The sequence below is a fragment of the Corvus kubaryi genome, unplaced genomic scaffold (assembly GCF_017639235.1).
Source record: "Corvus kubaryi isolate FWS band 111438036 unplaced genomic scaffold, C.kubaryi_AGA036_p1.0 37220, whole genome shotgun sequence".
NCBI classification, from domain to species: domain Eukaryota; kingdom Metazoa; phylum Chordata; class Aves; order Passeriformes; family Corvidae; genus Corvus; species Corvus kubaryi.
Genome location: NW_024581063.1, coordinates 25830 through 44229, shown reverse-complemented (window position 1 = coordinate 44229; position 18400 = coordinate 25830). Strand labels below are relative to the sequence as shown.

Genomic DNA, 18400 nt, shown 5'->3' with positions numbered 1-18400 from the left:
GGCTGCCGACTGCAGACCACGTTCCAAGGGAAGCAGGAACAACTGTGTGAAACGTTAATTAATGGAACGAACCTGAGGAAATATCACAACTGCTAACAAAGCAACTAAAGCACTATTACACAACAACACTATTACAGAAATCAAAGCAATAAATCAGATAGTCTGAACATAACATTTTCACTAGCCTTTGATTTATGCCACTGTGAGGAATCCCGTTTATGCCTTCGACGCAGCTGGGCAGAAGCAGATGGGAATGGTCAGTACCACAGGGAAACCTCCAGAATTGCTAAAAAGCACCTATTGTTGCTCATTTTATCCACTTCATGCATCTGGCACCCTCGATGCTGTTAATACACTATTTGTCCAGTTCGTGTGAGTTCCTCCAGTCCATCCCCAGCACTTGTGGCAGATCTGTGCTCACACCTGACAATAAAGTCACGGTGATGTGATTTTATTGTTGCTGTTATCACCACCATTATTATTAAAAATCAATAATGTAGATTGTTCAGCAAAATACCCAGTACCAGAATCAACTGTGGTACATCTAACAATTATCAACACATTATGAAATCCATATGGTGCAGGAAGGGACCTCCCTCCCTGCACGGAGAGCTCTGCTTTCAGCAGTTTAACTTATTAGCAGGAGCAGGTACTTCTGCAGTGAGAAAATTAACTTGTAGCACTGCAGCCCATGAAGTCTCAGCAAACCTGAAGTACGCAACAGTGATAAACCCTTGGCACCTATATGGGATTTGCCATCTCATCTCTGATGAAACACATTTTAACCTGTCAGTCTCCTGACAGCTTTTACTTGTCTCCTTCTTCTACATTTTATTCTGTAATTTTTAAAAATTGGCAGCGTCTGTAGCCTTCTACAACAACAACAACAAAATCAAAACGCATTTTAGCCATTTTCCTGTATGTCTACTCTGAATCCAGAGCTAATCATGCAATTCCCCACAGAAATTAGAATCAGCAAAAGCTTGTGTATCGGTCTCAACACAATGCTCATTTGACTTCATATATATGCAAAATCACACATTAACGTCCACAAGCTCTAAGCAAACTCACAGAGCCTAGTAAAGCAAAAAATCTGTATGAGGAGATGGAAGTGTCTGATGCTCTTGGTGTCCATCTGCCTTTCTCAAACCCACATTTTGAAGTTTTTGTTTTAGTAAAGTATTAAGCTTTTGTTTTCCTCCTACAGAAGCCAGAAATTACTCCTGGAAAAGAGACACTACAAAGTGTTTTTTCCACAGAAAATAAATGCTGCAAACAGTTTCCAGCTGAAATAGGGGAAGTGTTTTCCCTACATGTACTCATAATATCTTTCTCTGACAAAAATGTTCAGCTTCTTCTGTAGATTCCAGGAAAGTCCCAAGTCTACTGGCAAATTCTGAATGTTTGACAAGCACAGTTTGAGAAAGCCTCGTGAGGAAGCAGTGATTAGAGAAGGCAACTGGCAGCTGGGAAGCCCACACTGTATTCCCTGTTTCATTACTGACGTCTCTGGATGACCTTGTCAAGTCATTTAATGCCTTTCTGCCTGCCTTTCTCTATCTGCAAAATGCTTAGATAAACACCTCCCTTTTGGAAACACTGTAAAATTGTTTATTTTGGAAATAGCTCCTTGGACGCTAAACTGGCTCTCAGGTGCAACATTGGATGAAAAACACAAGGGCCACAGGACATAAATGGCAAGCTAATATTTTCTAATTAAACCATCTAGATTAAACCATCACAGTTTAATAGGTTAACCTCATCCCTGAAGGTTTTGTTTCAGATGAGACGGTACTTACTTTAACTTTATTTCTAAGACAGCATCATCAATGCAAAGCATACAGGTAAGCAAAAGCAGGGGAAAAAGAGCAAAAACTTTTTTTTTTTCTGCTTAACTTGACTATTTAGCCAAGTTTCATCTTGGTCAGGTGTATGCTGCTGGCAGTGGGTAATGCACAGAACTGGGATTGTAGGTACTGGGATGGCACCCTCAGGCAGCCGACAGTTTAACTGTGGCTAATGGTGATGGGCATCCACAAGCCCACTGGGGTCCGTCCTGAATGGTACCTGGCTCCTCTGTGCCCCCTCAATGACCTTGACCAGTCCACGCACATTTTTATTGTTAATGGGCCAGGGTATGTACTATAAATGGAATATCTAAGTGCAGTCATGTCACCATCACTCCTTGTCCAGGGAAAGTGTACCATTACATCATTGTAGAAGCACCTAATAGCTGAAAGTGAGTAAAATAAGGAGAAGAGTGCAGTTTTGATTATTAATCCAGCTGTTTGCTCACGCTAGCTAAAGCCATCCCACACACATTGAAAACAGATTTTTCGACAGACCCCAATTCAGGTACCGCAAAAAGCCCTGTTTCAACTCTGGGAAGTGAATGCCACCAAGAAATGGAAAGGCAATTGAGAACGTAGAGCAGTATTCTTACAGGGACTTGCCGCGTTTCACCTGAGGAAGGATGCGTGCTGACACCTTGGCCGGGTTCCACGGGCATGTCACAGAAGGCAGCGACAGGCAGCGACAGGCAGCGGGAGCTCCGTATCCTCATCCTCCTCCTTGTTGCGCAGCCCCGACCGCGCTCCCTCACACGCCACAAAACGGCGGCCGCGCTCCGCGCTCCGCTCTCCCCTCAGCGCCGAGAGGCGGCCCCGCCACATCGGCACGCCGGAGGCTGCTTGGGAGAAGGGAGAGGCTGCAGCCACGCTGCCCTCGAAGCGGGAGAGGAAGAAGATAAAAAGGAAGGAGGAGGAAGGGAGGAGGGAGCCAGGAGCTGCACGCTGCACCCCAGAGCAGAAAGAAGCGACCACAGCTCCTGCGGCCGGGTCGCCACAAGAAGAAGCAACGCGAGCCCCCGCGCGCCTCGCGCTGATTGGCGAACAATTCCCGCCACTCGCCCTCTCCGTCTTCCTATTGGCTCGTGCTTCCCGCCCAACTCCCGCGCGCTGCCCGCCGCCGCCCGCCGCCGCCCCCTCAGCGCCCTCAGCGCCCTCAGCGCTCTCCAGCACCGCGGTCCCTCAGCCGCCTCATCGCGGGATGGCGGCAGCCGGCGGCGTTCGCGGCTCCGGGCTGGCTTCGGCACCGGCCAGCGCCGGCGACACCTCCCTCCTCGGCAGCGCCACAACGTGGCCCTTGAAGCGCTACGGTCGCTTCCTCCCCCCGAAGGACGGTGACGATGAGGGGCAAAACACCTCTTGGAAGGTGCCGGCGGCGCGGGGAGGGTGGCGGGGCGGTGTGGGGTAACTGGCTCTGATGTGAGGCAAACACGGATAAATGAGGCCTTTGAGGTGTGTTTTTGCAAGTCCAGAGCTAAAGCAGGAATCGGGAGAGATTTTGCTTCATGAATTACTAATGACAACACATCAGAGGTAGCACAGTTAGTGGCCCCTTTTTTTTTTTATTCCTTCATTCAGCAGTGACCTGTGGTATTAAAATCTAGAGATCAAGGCAGAAGAATCCTGAGGGTTGTTTAAAGTAGTTAAATCTGTTTATGGAGGTATAATTAGTGAAAAAATCGTTTAATGTGCCTCCTGTCTGTGGGAGTGGAGGGCAAGTTGCATTAGTGAGATGTGAATTACACACCTGCTTCTAACAGCCACCCTTTTATTTGGCACTAGACACGGGAATTGTAGATTCTGTGCTTGCAGGGCCAGATTTTCCTTTGTCTGTCTTTTTAAAGGTGTTTGAATCAAATGAAGAATCAGGCCCTCTTGTCCTTACCATTGTGGTGTCTGGCCATTTCTTTATTTCCCAAGGACGAACAGTGCTGGTAAGTTTGTCATGTGTAAAGAACATTTCTCCTTCCTGTTACCATCAGTATTAACTTCGTTTCTTTTCTCAGCTTCATCTTCTCTCCCACTGAGTGGGAACTGTCAATTTCATTTTGCTCATGGTAATTCTCATGTGCTGCTTTCCCTTCACATTTCTCAGAATAATGCTAGATGCATTATTTCCTGCTGAGGATCAGCATTTCTTCTGTAGTTCTAAAAATCCAGATTAAGAGGTAATGCTAAGTGTTGCTTATGTTGGAAGATATTTGGGCTTTTTTCATGATTGTTCTAAGAAAAGAGAAAAATGTTTAGAAATAGGTAACGCTATAATTTGTTAAATGGTCCAGCTGATTTCTTGCCAATGACCTGCTAGTGTTTTGGTTTGGCAATCTGGTTTATCAAAAGGCTTCCATATTCCATGTTGGACAATGAGGTTTAACATACAACATACATCCTTGAAGACAAAATTCAAACTTTTGTCAGCTGGTTTTCCTGCACTTGCTTAAGCATAACCAGCTACTAAACAAAAGATTTCACAATGACACCGAAAGGAAGACTCTGTCTAGAAGGAGTGGGTTTGATGCTCATGACAAAGAAGCCCTTGCTGGAAGGTGGAATCAGTTGTGTTCACCAGTACTCAGTGGTGATAGCGAGTAGGAACTGGCTGATAAATATGTTAGAAAGGTATTACAAAATACTGCAGTATGAAGATAACAAAGCTTGTTTAATAGAATGTATAAGAGGCTGTGTTGCAGCTCTAAATATGTATAAGCTTATAAATTAGTTTTTACTGTACCTCTTAAAGGGTCTTAAACTTCTAGAAGTTTAAGTATAGGGGAGAACCATGGATACCCTTGAATTTTTTGGTGCGTGTGTGTCAGGGATGTTGAATAGTGAATTCATGAGCTGACAGCTGTGACTGTGGATGGCCCTCAGCTCGTATTTCGTGAGGACAAGGTAAAAAGGGACCATGGGGAAGTATTTTAGCCATTGTGTTGAATAAGAAAAAGGAAAGAAGTATTGAAAATGTAATGGAAATGAGACTTGCTGCCACGCCTTACCAAATTCTGCTTGGAATGATTGATTCAGTGCAGGATGCTCCTGTTCCCAGTGGCTGTACCTGTTAGTTACCAGTAACTGATGTTACTCTAGGAGTCCTTGAAATAACCGTACAAAAGCTAACAGCAACTTTTAATAACTAACTGAAGTGCAAAAAAGGCACAACCCAGAGCTGCAGCCCTCCGAAGACTCGCCTGGCAAAGGCTGAATCTGGCAAGTAACAGGGCAGATAAAAGCGTGCTGTCGGAAAGGATGAGGGATCAGAAAAGCTTCTAAAAACTTGGCTGAGAAAAGCACTTTCTTGCAGCTCTTGTGTTTAGTGGCTGGTGAAGCTTTCAGGCAGCTGCTTTGCGTGAAATGCCAGATGAGGAATTTCTGGGATCTGTCAGGACTGTTCCAGCTTCTAAGAGACACTGAGATACTGCGGGAGCTATCACACAGTGCAGGAGAGGTGGAACAGACATGCTTGATAGATGTGACCAAAATATAGTACTGAGAGTTCAAAAGGAGAAAAAAAAAAAAGTTGTTTCGGTTTTTTAAAAACATTTATTTTGGCAATGCTTCTATGCCAACCTTAAAGTTGACACACTAACATTTAGAGAGAAGTTGTTAAAGAAAAGTTTCACAAAGTTGGTTTTACAGCCTGTTGACTGCTTTGGGTGCACCTCTTTGAGCAGGTGTCTTTGGGCTGGTGGTGCAGGTGCCTTCTGTGCATGCAGGACTGAACTGGTGGGAGAGGCACTGGTGTGAACTGGGACCAGCTGCAGCCCTCCCACTTGTCCTCTTAAACATACCTGAGTGGCTGAAAACCCCACCAAATACCCAATCTGCTCGTTTTCACAGAATCCCAGAACGGTTTGGGTGGGAAAGGACCTTAAAGCTCATCCAGTGCCACCCCCTGGCACGGTCAGGGCCACCTTCCACTGTCCCAGGGTGCTCAGAGCTCCATCCAGCCTGTTCTCGAGCACTTCTGGGGATGGGGCATTTTGCAGACTCATTCCTGAGATGCCATGTAACAACAACTTGCAGTGCTGCTCAGGCTGTGTTTTTGCTGCAGAAATCATCAGAAATGGTTAATCTCAGTGGTTCTATCTCCCTCCAGTCCCCAGCTGTCAGCACTGTCACAAACCTGTCACAATATTTAACCAGGCTTTGCACGACTAAGTACAGACCGTGCTTGGAGCCTGTCACACACCAAATCCACTCACTGGGGGTCCATTATCTTGGACATTCTGTCAGAGGGGATAATGCACAACTTCTGCTCCAGGGGGAATGGATCAACTTTGATGGAATGCTGCAACTGTTGGCATGATTTTACTTGTGCTCCCATTTCCTCTTGCTGGGCTGTGTCCTTTGGGTTGCCAAGGTGTCCTCCCACACCTGTGTGCTGCCTTACTTGCATTGAAATTCCCTCTGATGTACTCACAGAACTGTTTTGTGCTGTGTTGGAACTGCATCCTTTAAACTGTTGATGTCTTGTCTTTTGATCTGTCTCCTAATCCCTGCTTTTCAGCCCTTTTGATGTGCTCCAGGCTCCTGGGTTTGAGGGAACTGGATAACAATTACTGTAGCTTTGTACCTCTGCACAGGAACAGGGTGAGGCACAAGATCTGTGTCACAGGGACACATTTCCTTCTCAACGTGCAGAACTTGTATTTTTGTACAAATTTCATTGATGAATAATAAAAGGAGGTTTTTTTGTGTGTTTCTCACCTATGAACAACTTCTGCACAAAACTGAAAGAGTTGTGAAGAAAAGGAAATTTCTGTTTTGCTGATGGCTGGATTAATATCCATAGTAGGAACAATATTCAAGAGTTTCTGATTGCTATCAAAATATTCTCTATGATGGGTGTACTTACGTATTCTCTCAGTCCTTTTAATTTTCTTTAAGCAGGAAAGTTAAGAAACCTTTTCCTTAGAGTCCACTGGCTCTTTTATGATCCGTTTCTAAGAACAATATTTATAAAATAGCAATAAAATATTCACATATCCTAACAACTGGCTTTTTTAAGTAAATACAGAAACAACTGTTTTCCTTTCAAAATACCATCTATTCCTTGTGTAATGGAATGAAGAGGAGGGTAAATGGAACTTCAGAGCATGGAACATAAAAATCCCTGATGTGTAATGCAAATTAAAGGGTGTTTGGATTTGTTTTGTTTTGTTTTATTTCTTTTTAAGCCAAATTCTTCATTTGGAATTGAATTACATAATGTATTTTTAGGACCTGTTTTTGCTGCAGTGTTGCCTAACAGACTGCATATTTGATGGTAGAAAAACCTCATTCTTGTATACCGTAGTCAGTGGAATTTTACAGGAATATCTCAACAGCATCTCTGATAATTTCTGGCCATATTCAAGATACATCATGTTCCATTTACCACAACTCTTACTTCCTTTCCCCTCTGTATCACCACATCATGGAAATTATATTTTGGTGTTTTATTCAGTGCAATTATTTCTGGTGCTAGAATTCATAATATCCTACAAATGAAACAAATGGAAATTGTGACGAGGATTTACTTAATAGGATAAAATGAATCCAGAGTAATTGATTTGTGACCTGATCTTTCGAAGTGTAGACTAAATGTCCTTAGTGCCCTCCTGGTCCCCTCATGACTTCTAATAAGCTACCAGTGCTTAGGGTACAGTAGATTCTAACTCATTAATTAGGCAAGCATTCAGCAGGCATTCTCATGTTCCTGATGCTCCCTTTGCAGTGCCTGAAATTCAGGCACCAAATTTTGGAGATGAGATTCACAGCAGTGCCTTGGGCAGAGATGGTCCCTGTGCAATAAATGAGGGCTCCTGACAGAAACCTGGGGAGTGAGCAGGTTGCTAATGCTGCTTTGTGGTAGAGCACTGCAAAGCTACAGAAGGTTGTTCTTTTAATAAAGTTTTGTTGTCTTATTTATTACCACAATCGTAGTTCAAAAATCTCAATTTCAGTCTGTCTATTTCAACGTGCTGTTGATGTGATTGTTTTGGACAAGCTGAGTGTCCTTCTGCAGCAGCTTTCCCATTTGTGGTTCATGTCAAGGGCTTCTGCTCTTTCCTTTTCTCTTGCCCCAATTCTCCTAAACCACACGCTTAGAATATTTGTTCTAAGATTAGTGATGTCTGTTAATGAAGCGTATTTACCTAGAGTTTAATGTGTGGTGTCGATCTGGGGAAGTACGTATTTTATACTGGAAATGAAAGAATACATTATTGGGAGCATCCAGTGCCCCTCTCTGTGTCCCTGGACAAGTGTCACTGTTCTGTAGTTCAGGAAAAAACCCCAAAACAATTCAGGGTGTCACTCTGAAGTATCGAGGTTTGTCCTGAGGTGGGGGCTTACCTTTGCTGTCAGTGGGCTGTGCCCCTCTAAAAACTGGCTCCTGCCCCAGTGTTGGCACTTTGGCCAAAGCCATTCTTTGGTTGCTGAGTCCCCCCAGGGGCGGCTCTGTGTCCTGCATTTCCTCCTCCTTCAGCTTCCCTTCCTGTGGACACACACAGCACTCTGGTTAATGAGTTCAGCCCTCGTGTGTTCTCTGCCACGATCAAACAGGCTTAAGAGCAAGATTGGAGGGTCTAAGAGATTGAGGGTAAAAAAAGGATAATGCCGAGATTAACATCCTTTTATTCCTTACTCCTGTCTGCCTGCCTTGATTGTTAGGCTTGAACGTGTTTGCAGGGACAACTTTGTGCTTCCCTCACTCTACAGGTTGTCTTGTTTGGGGGCTTTTGTGTTTTTTAATTCATGTTGGCTCTTCTGATCTTGACTCAGTTTTCAAGACAGCTCATATGGCAGAAATCAAACCTTGATGGTTCTGGCCTTACTTAGATATTGGAAATAGATACAAAAATTTCTACTTCCAGGTGTGTTACAAGGTAGTAATGAAGACTGGAGTGAAAATATGTTAGAAGTTTAATTTTCACAACTTCATTGCACAGTCATTAATGAAGAATCTTTACTTTTTAAATAGAAAACTGCTTATTGTAGGAAAAAAGTGTAAAACGGCAACTCCCATTCTCTTTGGCGAAGGCAAGGAGTTAAAAATTGCTATTTTTCAGATATATGCAAGCATTTGATTTAGAATCTATGTCATGTTTCAAGCATGTGCAGGTTTTTTTATTATAATAACCTATTAATAACAACATCCTTATTAAAGTGATCACCGTTGGTCACCACTTACCTGTAAACACCTTCTCTGATTTTGGTTGTTTTCTTACAGCATCTGAGTTTTGCCTGTTCTTTAATGTCCTGTGTAATTCTTGAACATAATTCACAGGCTTTTTCTGCCTGCCTGCTCATACGTCTTTATTTTTGCTGTCTCCTGAGAGAATGGTTAATAACAGTCCTTGCAACTCCAGTATCTTGGTTCTGTTTTGTGGGGACACCTGGAAATAACGTTACCATTGCTCTGGTGCCAAATTAGGTACTTCCATGAATAAGCAAGGTGTTATGCAGTATAAATTGTAATCATACCCACAATATCACAGGTCAAAAATGTGGATATCTGAGCTTAACGTGGGACACTTTAAACCTAGGCAGTGAATAATTACTCTGTGCCCAGTGTGGTGAGCAGCCCCAGGGCGTGGAGCTCTGGACAGGGTGACACAGGTGGGCAGTGCCCTCTCTGCCTGGGAGGAGTGGCAGGTTCTGAACCCATCCCTGGAGGTTTGGTGAGCATTGCAGGAGCTGGCAGGGTGCTCAGAGCAGCACAGCATCCCGCCCTTCCCACAGAAGGGCTTTCCCAAATCCCTGCTTTGGCCCTGCCAAGGCTCCGTGAGCGAGGTTTGCTCCCCACTTGTGTAGTGGTACCTTACCTTGGGAAGGGAGAGGGCTAAGGAACTGTCTCAGGTGCCTCCCCTGGAAACCTGGGAAGTAGATTGCTCTGTTTTCCAGGGAATCGTGTCCCGTGGTGCTGCCCAGCCTGTGTCACAGTGGTGCAAGCCGGATGTTGTCCAAGGCCTGTAGCTTCTCCCTTGTGCCAGCCAGCCATGCACCCTGGCAGCTGTGCACTATTAATTCATACAGTAAAACTCCTTTCCTCTCAAGCTGACCTCATCCTTCCTTGCAAATACACGTTCCCAGGCTGTGGGATACCCAGCTGAGTCCTTAATCCATAACCTGATACAATGCATACCTTCCTTCGAACTGCGAACTTGGAGAACAAGCTGGTGTATTTGCATTTCATGGGCCTGTTAGAAGAGGCAGCCCAAACTGGAGAATGTGTTTCTCTGTAGCATTCTGGGGTTTAGTTTGTCTTTTTTAATACTGGTTGTAATTTAAGGGTAGACTAGGTCATGTTTGTGACCAAAAAAAAAAGCTTTTCCTCTTAAGCTATTGTTTACACATAGTTTTATTTGAAAACATCTGGGTCGAGCATGAGTGAATGCAAACTAACTGATGCAAGCCAGCATAGCTGAGCTGCTACACAAATACCATTTCTTAGATACAGAGTAATTTTCAGTTCAGATAGGGTTGCAGTCTAACAAAAAAATAGATAATCTATTCCTGTGTTGTTTAGCACCACAGGGTTTCTAGATGATACAATAAAAAATATTCATAAATCACACACAATACCTTCCACCACAGCTCCCAGCCCTCATTACACAGCAGGTTTCTGAATGCTGAAATGTGAAGTCAGAACAAAAGTATTTCCCAGTCAGTGCTGGACTCGATGGCTGTGAGGCTGGATCAGCATTTCTGGCTCCTGCCTCATGGCAGCTGCGGTCACATCTTGCCTGCTTCCAAAACATTTGGGAAACATCTTGCTTTGTTTTCTCCTTCAGCTTAATTCCACTCAGTCCTCCCTCTGAGAAGCTTAGATTTTGGTCACAGATGTAGGAAACAGTTTTCCTTTACTCCACTTCTGTTACAAGTGGAGAACAACAGGAGTATGTGCCTAACTGAACATTGATGACCAAACTTTCAGGAAAGTGCTGCCATTTCTCTCTTCACATGGTGAACATTTGGGCTCTTGTGTCCCTGCCCCGTTCCAGGCTGCACTGTGGGGATGTTGTGGTGTCTGGCTTTGCCCCTGCCCGGCTCACTCAAGCAGCTCTGGATGCTGCCTGCTCAAGGGAACAGGGACCAGCTGCTCTGTTCCCTGCTCTGTTCCCTACTCTGGCAGCGTGGTGGCAGCACCAATCCAGAGGGAGCGCTGCTTTTTTCTGTGTCACTGCCCATGTCCAGAGCACATCGAGAGTCAATCCATCACCTCTGGAAAGGTACACGGACAGTAATCTCAATATATTGCCTTGCACTTCCCAGGCTCTGCCCCATGCCCTCCTCCTGGGTGTTGGCAGAGATCCTCATGGCTTCAAGTATGGCTCAGGGGACACATTTATTGCCCTCTTCCTTCTTATTGCTCTGAATTAATTCACCTGACTTCGTGTGCCCTGCTCCAGCCCTGGAGTGCCCCAGGCCGGGCTGGACGGGGCTTGGAGCACTCTGGGATAGTGGAAGGTGTCCCTGCCCATGGCAGGGGGTGGAATGGGGTGACCTCCAAGGTCCCATCCACCCCAAACCAGGCTGTGATTCTGTGAATACGGGGACAATGATTTTTAAAATGAAGTGGTTAAACTTAAATTTCAGTTAAATCGAATTTGGGGGTTGGATAATCAGGAGTACATGAATAAAAATTCCAAATGCTGTTTTTCCCCACTTGTTTTACCTCAGAAACAGGACATATAAAAGAACCTGGGAAACATCAATAAAATAAATGAGTTGGTAGGAAAGTTAAACAGTGACTGCCTTTTATGATTTCTTTCAAAACAGCTATTATTTTAAGGAGACAACATTTGTTCAACCTTCATCTCCAGTGAAAGTAAAAACACTGTAAGACCAGACTGAATATGGGAACAGCTATATTTAAATAAACAGTTGGTGTGTCTCCAAAACAGAAACTACTTGAACAGAACAAGCACAAGCCACAAGTTAAAGCGGCCTAGTGAGGGAATGGTTTAGAATTGCTTCACTGACAGCATTTTGGGGCTTGGCTCCACCTCTCCCCATCGCTCACCAGGCGAGATCTCCCTGTTGTTTTGACCTTTAGGCCTTTCCCTGCTTAGCAAGTCCTGCCTTAGGGTGCTTGGAGTGTGTTCGGTGCAGACAGACACTGCAAGGGACTGGCCCCTCTTTCCTGCTGTCAGCACCTGCTTTTACAGTGCACAGGGAAATTCTTCTCTCCCTCTTACTCCAGATCTTTAGGGAATGGTACTTCCCTGCTGGCTGGCATTCTGGAGTCTGTCATAGCAGATGTCTGCGATCCGGTCTGCAGCTTTTGAGAGATTCCTCTGTAAAAGTGCAGTTAAAAATCTGCATGCAGTTGCTGCATGAGACTGTAAAGCCAGTGCCAGCACAGTAAAGGAGTGGAGTCACTGAGGTGATCCCTGTTCCAAAATAGAATGGCAGATGGTTTTCCAGCCTGGACCCACCTAAGATGGATGATGACTGTGGCAAACACTGCTGGCCCTCCAGGATGGACAGGACTTGTGGGGTTTGACCCTTAGGACCCCTGGAAAGCAGCCTGGGCTAAAGCCCTTGGTCACTGAAAGTACTGTGAGTTTGGATAAAACAGGTTCCTGATTTCCTCCCTGCCCTAAAATTCATTAATTGTTTGTGTTTTTCCCCTGGACTTTGCTAAGTAATGGCTCAGAGTGCCTTGGGAGACACAGTCCGTTGCCCTGGAGTTGTTTTGTGATGTTTTCACCTTCGTGGGGTGTTTTTATAGGAGGTTGAGCAGTCTGTCGAGTTTGAAGAGACTGACAGGGATGCAACTGGAGTATAAAAACAGCTTTATCCAATTACCGAAGCTGCTGCTCGGTTGCCTGAGTGCCACCTGGAGCCAAGGCCTCCCCGGGCCTTGGATAAAGCGTGGCTGTGCCATTCCCCGGATTCGCCTGCCCTCTGCTGCCCTCCCGGGCAACTTCAGCACTCAGAGCTCCAACTGCAGCTGCTTTATTCTGCATTTCAGGGACTTGCACAGCATGCACAAATACAAATGTAGAGAGCTATGGAAATTAGAACATACCTTGACACAGCGTTCGTTGTTACTGGAGCTACGGCTTTCACCCCTAGAGTGCTAAAACTTCCACAGTGGCAGCTGCTTGACAGCTACAGAAATGGCACAGCTGCAGTGACTGATCTTCATTAGGCCTTTGATTACATCACAGAACTTAAACATGTGCTCCGGGGTGTTGCTGCTTGCTGTGCCACTGGTTTGTGTCCTGCTTTATTTCAGGAAGGCTTTTCCCTGATTGATTCCCCCAAGTGGCTGAAGATAGTGAGGAGAGCGGAGTGCCTGCTGCTCCGGGCACAGGCCAAGGTGAGCTGAGCTGCTTGGAGCATTCCTAGTATGTAACACAAATATGGAGATGATCTCTTAATTTTGGCTAAATTTAACCATTTAGTTGTAAATTACTTATGTAAATTGGATTTTTTTTTTTTTACTCTAGATGTAAAACAAGAATGGATTGAATAATGCTGGTATCTTTTGTAACTGCTGATACTGACTTCTCAGACTGCTCTCTGAGATTAGCTGCTAGAACAGCCAGACTGGTTTTATTTCACAATCTCTATGCCATGGCTAACAATTAAAAAGATGAAGCAAATCTCTTCCAAGCTACCTCTGAGTCAGAGTGCACTTCAGCAAACAAACTCTCTAACCAAGCAATTATTGAGCCATTTTGTGGCTCCTGGCACAGCAGCAGCAGGCTAAGGTTAAGGTACTCGGTGCTCAAGGAAGCAACATGGACATGGGTGGCCGGTCTCCCACTCAGCTCTCCTGATGAAAAGTGGTTGGTTTGCCTTTAAATAATCAAACAGCACATTCTTGTTGCCAGTTTATATAAAAATCTCAGGTATTTTGTTCTTAGATGAACTCTGATACTCTGTAAGTGCCTTAGTGTTTTAAATTCATGAGTTATGCCTGAAACCAAAACACCTCTGCACTCTGCTTTCTATCAGCTTTGTAGAAAACCTGGAAAACCTGAAGAGAGCTGGGGCAGGAATTAGTTCTGATGAACCAGCAGGTTATTCCCAGTTACCAGAGCCAGCCCCCAGTGCAGCATTAAGGGATTCTGCTGCTCCTCACCAGCCAGACAAAACCAACCTCCTGCTCACTGCGAGGCTCCAGCAAAGCTCTGAGGGGCAGTTCAGGAAAGGAGGAATATTAACAGAGTCGGAAATGAATATGGTGCATCTCAATGTTTACTTACTGTAAACTCACACTGCTTCAGCTGGATTTAGTGGCACTGCGGTGCTTCTACCACACAGCTGCTCTGCTTTATATCCCAACAGTGGCTGTAGCTTCTGTGCTCATCTTCATGATCAATTTCTGCTTTATCTTGGACTTGTTTTTTTGGAAGTCATTAATACTGCATTTACAGTGGAGCTTACTCATCACTTCAAACATGCCTTCAGTAGGGCACTGTGGACTCTTAGCCAGCAGAATGAGTTTCAAAACTACGAACAGGAGCAAGGGGAATGTTTTTAATACTTTTGCAGTAAATCATTCCCCTTCATACTGTTCTCCTTGAGCTCAGCATGGAAGAGGTGTAAATTTAATAATTCTGTGACCTCAGGGTTCTTTAATAGTTCGGGTGTGACTGCCCAGTCCTCAGTTTATGCTACAAACCTTGACATATCACAGCTCTCTTTCCACAGAGGAACAATGTTTAATTTTCGAAGTCCACTGTTGTTTATAAATGGCAAACTAAAGTATTTAACAGTCCTTGTGAGAAGCCTGAGGGAGTCCAAACAGCTCAGCCTCAAAATTCATTTGGGGATCTAAGCAAGCAACTGCTCTTTGAAAGTGTCATAAAGAAACCCCACCTAAGTTCCCTTTCTGTCACTGAAATCAGAACTCACCTATCTGGCATCCCACAGCTCAGTGCCCGGTGAGGCTGCCCCAGTTCCTTAATTAATGAGGGTAAATCCAACTGGGCAATTGAGTGCTACACTCCACATTAGTTTGACATTTTTCCCTTTAAAAGGCACTGAGACAAGTTTTTGTGGTTACCCTGCCCTAAAAATCTTTTTATGTGATTCAAACATCTTCAAGCAGCAGGCATGTAAACACAGGGGCTGTCAGGAAGAGCTGGCTCATTTCTGAGACAGGAGCTGTAAAGTGAGAGGTGTCCTCACACTCGCGTTCCAGCAGCGTGGAATTAGAAATGGGCACTGAGAATGGGTTTGACATTGGAACCTCAGGAAGACCTAAATAAGCCAGGCTGGGCCAAGGAGAAGTTGCTGGTTTCCTAGTACTTTAAGTGTTTTAAATTTGAAATTTCAAGATCAAACAGAAAGTCCCATTAATTCACTCTCTAAACGCTGAATATGCACCCGCCTTACGTCAGCTCAAGGTGCTCAGGCCAAGCTTATCAGACACCGCAGACTCTCCCATCCCCATTTCAGGGAGTTTGCTGAAACTGGGGCACTTACTAAAAACATCTATTATGGTACAGCCCAAAAACCTACTCTGGGGGGTCAGAGCTATCTGGGTTTTTTAAATGATTTTTAGTACTATTTCACTCTTTAAAGTAATGCATTTGAATTTCCTGCACTCCTAATGAGTGTGTTGGTTTCTGTTCAAATGGAATGTGTTGGTTTAGCTACACACAGGCAGACCAGGTGGGCTTGAGTTTGATGCATCAGGAACACGACTCCTAACTGGAGCGTGCCCTTCTCTGAACTTCTAGTTTGGCTCCAGAGTTAACTTCTGCTTACTGTAGTGTCATTTTTTGTCACAAGTAACTGTGCAGAGCTGGCACACCCTTACAGGATACTTCCTGCAGCAACAATAAAACTTCATTTTCCTGCCACATGTAGAAACTGAGTCCTGGCAAGGCTTGTCCACTTGGCTAAACCTTGAATTAGTGACAGGTGGCCCCGCATCACTTACCCTTTCCTTGCATATTTTTATCTGATTTTCAAATTGGCAGTCACAATCTTCTGGTTAAGCTGCTGGGAAAAATGAAAATACAGTAGGGAAAACTTGTTTCCTTGTTTTTAAATTGGTGCAATGATCCAAGAATCTAATCTACTGCCTTCTTCCCAACTTCAACAAATAGGGATTTAATTAAATCGGAGTCGTTTGAGGGGATTCTGAGTTAATTGATTTCCCTGTGCTTCTGAGCAGAACGAGTGCCGCATGTTCCGTGTGCAGTTCGGGGGGAGCTCCAGGGAGGAGATGCAGGAGCACTGCTGCAGCTGTGTCCAGAAACTCAGCGAGTACGTCCTGGTGCAAGGGGCTGAGGACCAGAGCCAGCAGCTGTGCCACGGCCTCAGCCAGGACACCCAGCGCATGGACACTGAGCACGCAGTAAGTGACTGACCACACACACCCAGCACCAGTCAGCTCTGACTGGCAGAGCTGGACGGGCCAAGTTTCTCACAGCTGTGAGACTGCATGAAACAGGAGTTGGGAAATGAGTTATACAGGGTAAAAACCAATCAGAGCCACAAAGTAACCCGGGATCCTGGCTCCCTTCTGTGTTTACCTGCTCCTGGTTTGCAGTGCTAGTAACTGCTACAACTGCCTCTTTACAGTTTGAGCCTAACCTGGCACATCTAAAAGCAATCTCAGGAGGAACAGAATGCTTCCCCTCTTCAGGATAAACTCCTGAGGTAACTGGAAAAGGCAAAGGCAGACAGCGTTTTCCAGGGTGATTATTCCTAAATCTCTGCTCTCCTGGCTGTTTAGATCCATGGGAAGGAAGCAGTGTGCTCCTGTGAGCACCCATACACAGGATCCTTTGAAGTTACTCCTAGGAAATAGTTTATAACTGCAGTTTAGCCATGAACTAACGGGCCTGTAGCTAAACTGTCATGTCTTTCCTTTTTGAAGACTGGAGCAGATGTGCATGCAGGTTCCATAAAAAGATGCCTTTTTACTGCAGAAGGTAGCTGAGCACATTCCCTTCCCGTCAGCGCTAAAAATGGAACTGCTTCCCTCCCTGCACATACCCACACTCTGCTTGGTAACAAGCCCTTATTTGCATTTGGTATTTTCTAGCCAGATGAGCCTCTCCTAGATTCCTGCACAAGCCTTGGAGAAAGAAGATCTGTAGCACAGCTAGCACAGGTAAAAAATAAACATGTCCTGTTTAGATCCCGTAACTGAGTCTGAGAACGAGCCATCTCAGATTCCATAAGCATCTGGGAAATGCCTTCCCTGAACATCAGGATGCCATCACCCACGCCAGCAAAACACTGGATCTGTGTAATGGTCCGGAGCCAGGGAATAGGCAGCAAAACAAGGTGTTAGGTGGTGTAATCACCCCATTTGAACAGGAACAAATGACACACCGAGAGCAAAGAAATAGCCAGAGGCAGCATCCAAGTGAATGGCTCTGGCCCTGGTTTGATTCTCCAGAAAGGACCTGTGCAGTTCAGAGCTGAACCCTGAAAATATCTATCAGGGAACCAAAGAGTATCTCACCTGTCCCTGCCCTCTGGCAGTTTGAAGCCATTCCCCCTTGTCCTGTCCCTCCATCCCTTGTTCCCAATCCCTCCCCAGCTCTCTGGGAGCCCCTTTAGGCCCTGCAAGGGGCTCTGGTGTTTCCCTGGACCCTTCTCAGCCCTGACCCACAGCAGAGGATCCCCATATTCCATGGACAGCTTCACTGAGCAGTTCTGGGCAAATACCTGAAGTCAGCTGTTGCTCATTTGCTGGGAATTTGGGCCGGTGCAGCAGCAGATGAGCAGAAAATTCTGCTCTTTTCTAGTTTTGTGCTTTCTGTCTTTCTCACCCTTCTTTCACAGTCACTGGCTGAGCACAGAATCCCAAACTGGTTTGGATTGGAAGGGACCTTAAAGGTCACCTCATTCCGACGCCAGTGCCACGATGCCCAGAGTTCTCCCACCACCATGGGAAAAAGCTGGGAGAGGGAGTTAAACGGGGACGAAAAGGATGTTTTAACATAAAAGCCCCATCCTTTACTTCTAAGAGACATTTGGCTAAACAAAAAGCTTGGAAGTGCACACTTGGTTATCCCTACAAAATCCATGTGGCAGTATGTACACCTTATAAAGAGTGTACACTGATTACAGAACGCCTACCCACCAGGAAGCCACGGTACCCAGGAAATTGGCATTTCCAGGGTAAATTCCCAGCTGAAATAATGTCAGGGGAATGTGACACTGTGTAAAAGCTACACTGCAATCAGATCTGGGCATCGGAGAAAAGCTCGCGTACAGAAAGCACAGCTGACCACTGGCATTCCAAGAGCATCAAAGGCAGGCAGCTCCATGTTTCTCCAGCACCAAGGAGAGCTGGGGCATGGCTGTGGTGTTGTGGCCGAGGTCAGGCCACCTTCCTTCCCAACCCTCCATTCGCAGCTGGTGCTGCGGCAGCAGCCGGAGCTGCCCCCGGCACTGCAGCACCCGGCGTGGAGCGCCCGGGAGCTGGGGCCCTTCATCCGCCTCTGCCTCATGGACCAGCACTTCCCAGCCTTCGTGGAGGACGTGGAGAAGGAGCTGCTCAAACTCGCCGAAGAATGAGGCACACTCAGTGCTCCTTGACACAGCTCTGGTGATTAAAGGTTGGAAATCAAGGCCTACAG

At 45.5% G+C, this 18400-nt stretch overlaps 2 protein-coding genes across 3 annotated transcripts in view; one reads left to right on the top strand and one right to left on the bottom strand.

The window, feature by feature from the left end:
* Nucleotides 1–2862, bottom strand: part of HCN4 (hyperpolarization activated cyclic nucleotide gated potassium channel 4) — a 130071-nt gene extending 127209 nt beyond the window's left edge. Inside the window, exon 1 of the mRNA XM_042022683.1 lies at nt 2444–2862. The gene's annotated coding sequence lies outside the window, so the exon portion shown is untranslated. The remainder of the gene's footprint in view (nt 1–2443) is intronic.
* Nucleotides 2863–2983: 121 nt separating this feature from the next.
* On the top strand, nt 2984–18397 carry REC114 (REC114 meiotic recombination protein). 2 transcript variants are annotated; one of them, XM_042022686.1, is made up of 6 exons: nt 2984–3213; nt 3692–3781; nt 13078–13161; nt 15976–16158; nt 16852–16920; nt 18177–18397. In XM_042022686.1, exons 1-6 carry the CDS (start codon nt 3049–3051, stop codon nt 18336–18338), a joined length of 753 nt encoding a protein of 250 aa, XP_041878620.1. In that variant the 5' UTR covers nt 2984–3048; the 3' UTR covers nt 18339–18397. The 2 variants fall into 2 exon arrangements, with proteins under 2 accessions (XP_041878620.1, XP_041878621.1); XM_042022687.1 differs by lacking the exon at nt 3692–3781.
* Nucleotides 18398–18400: the final 3 nt, after the last annotated feature.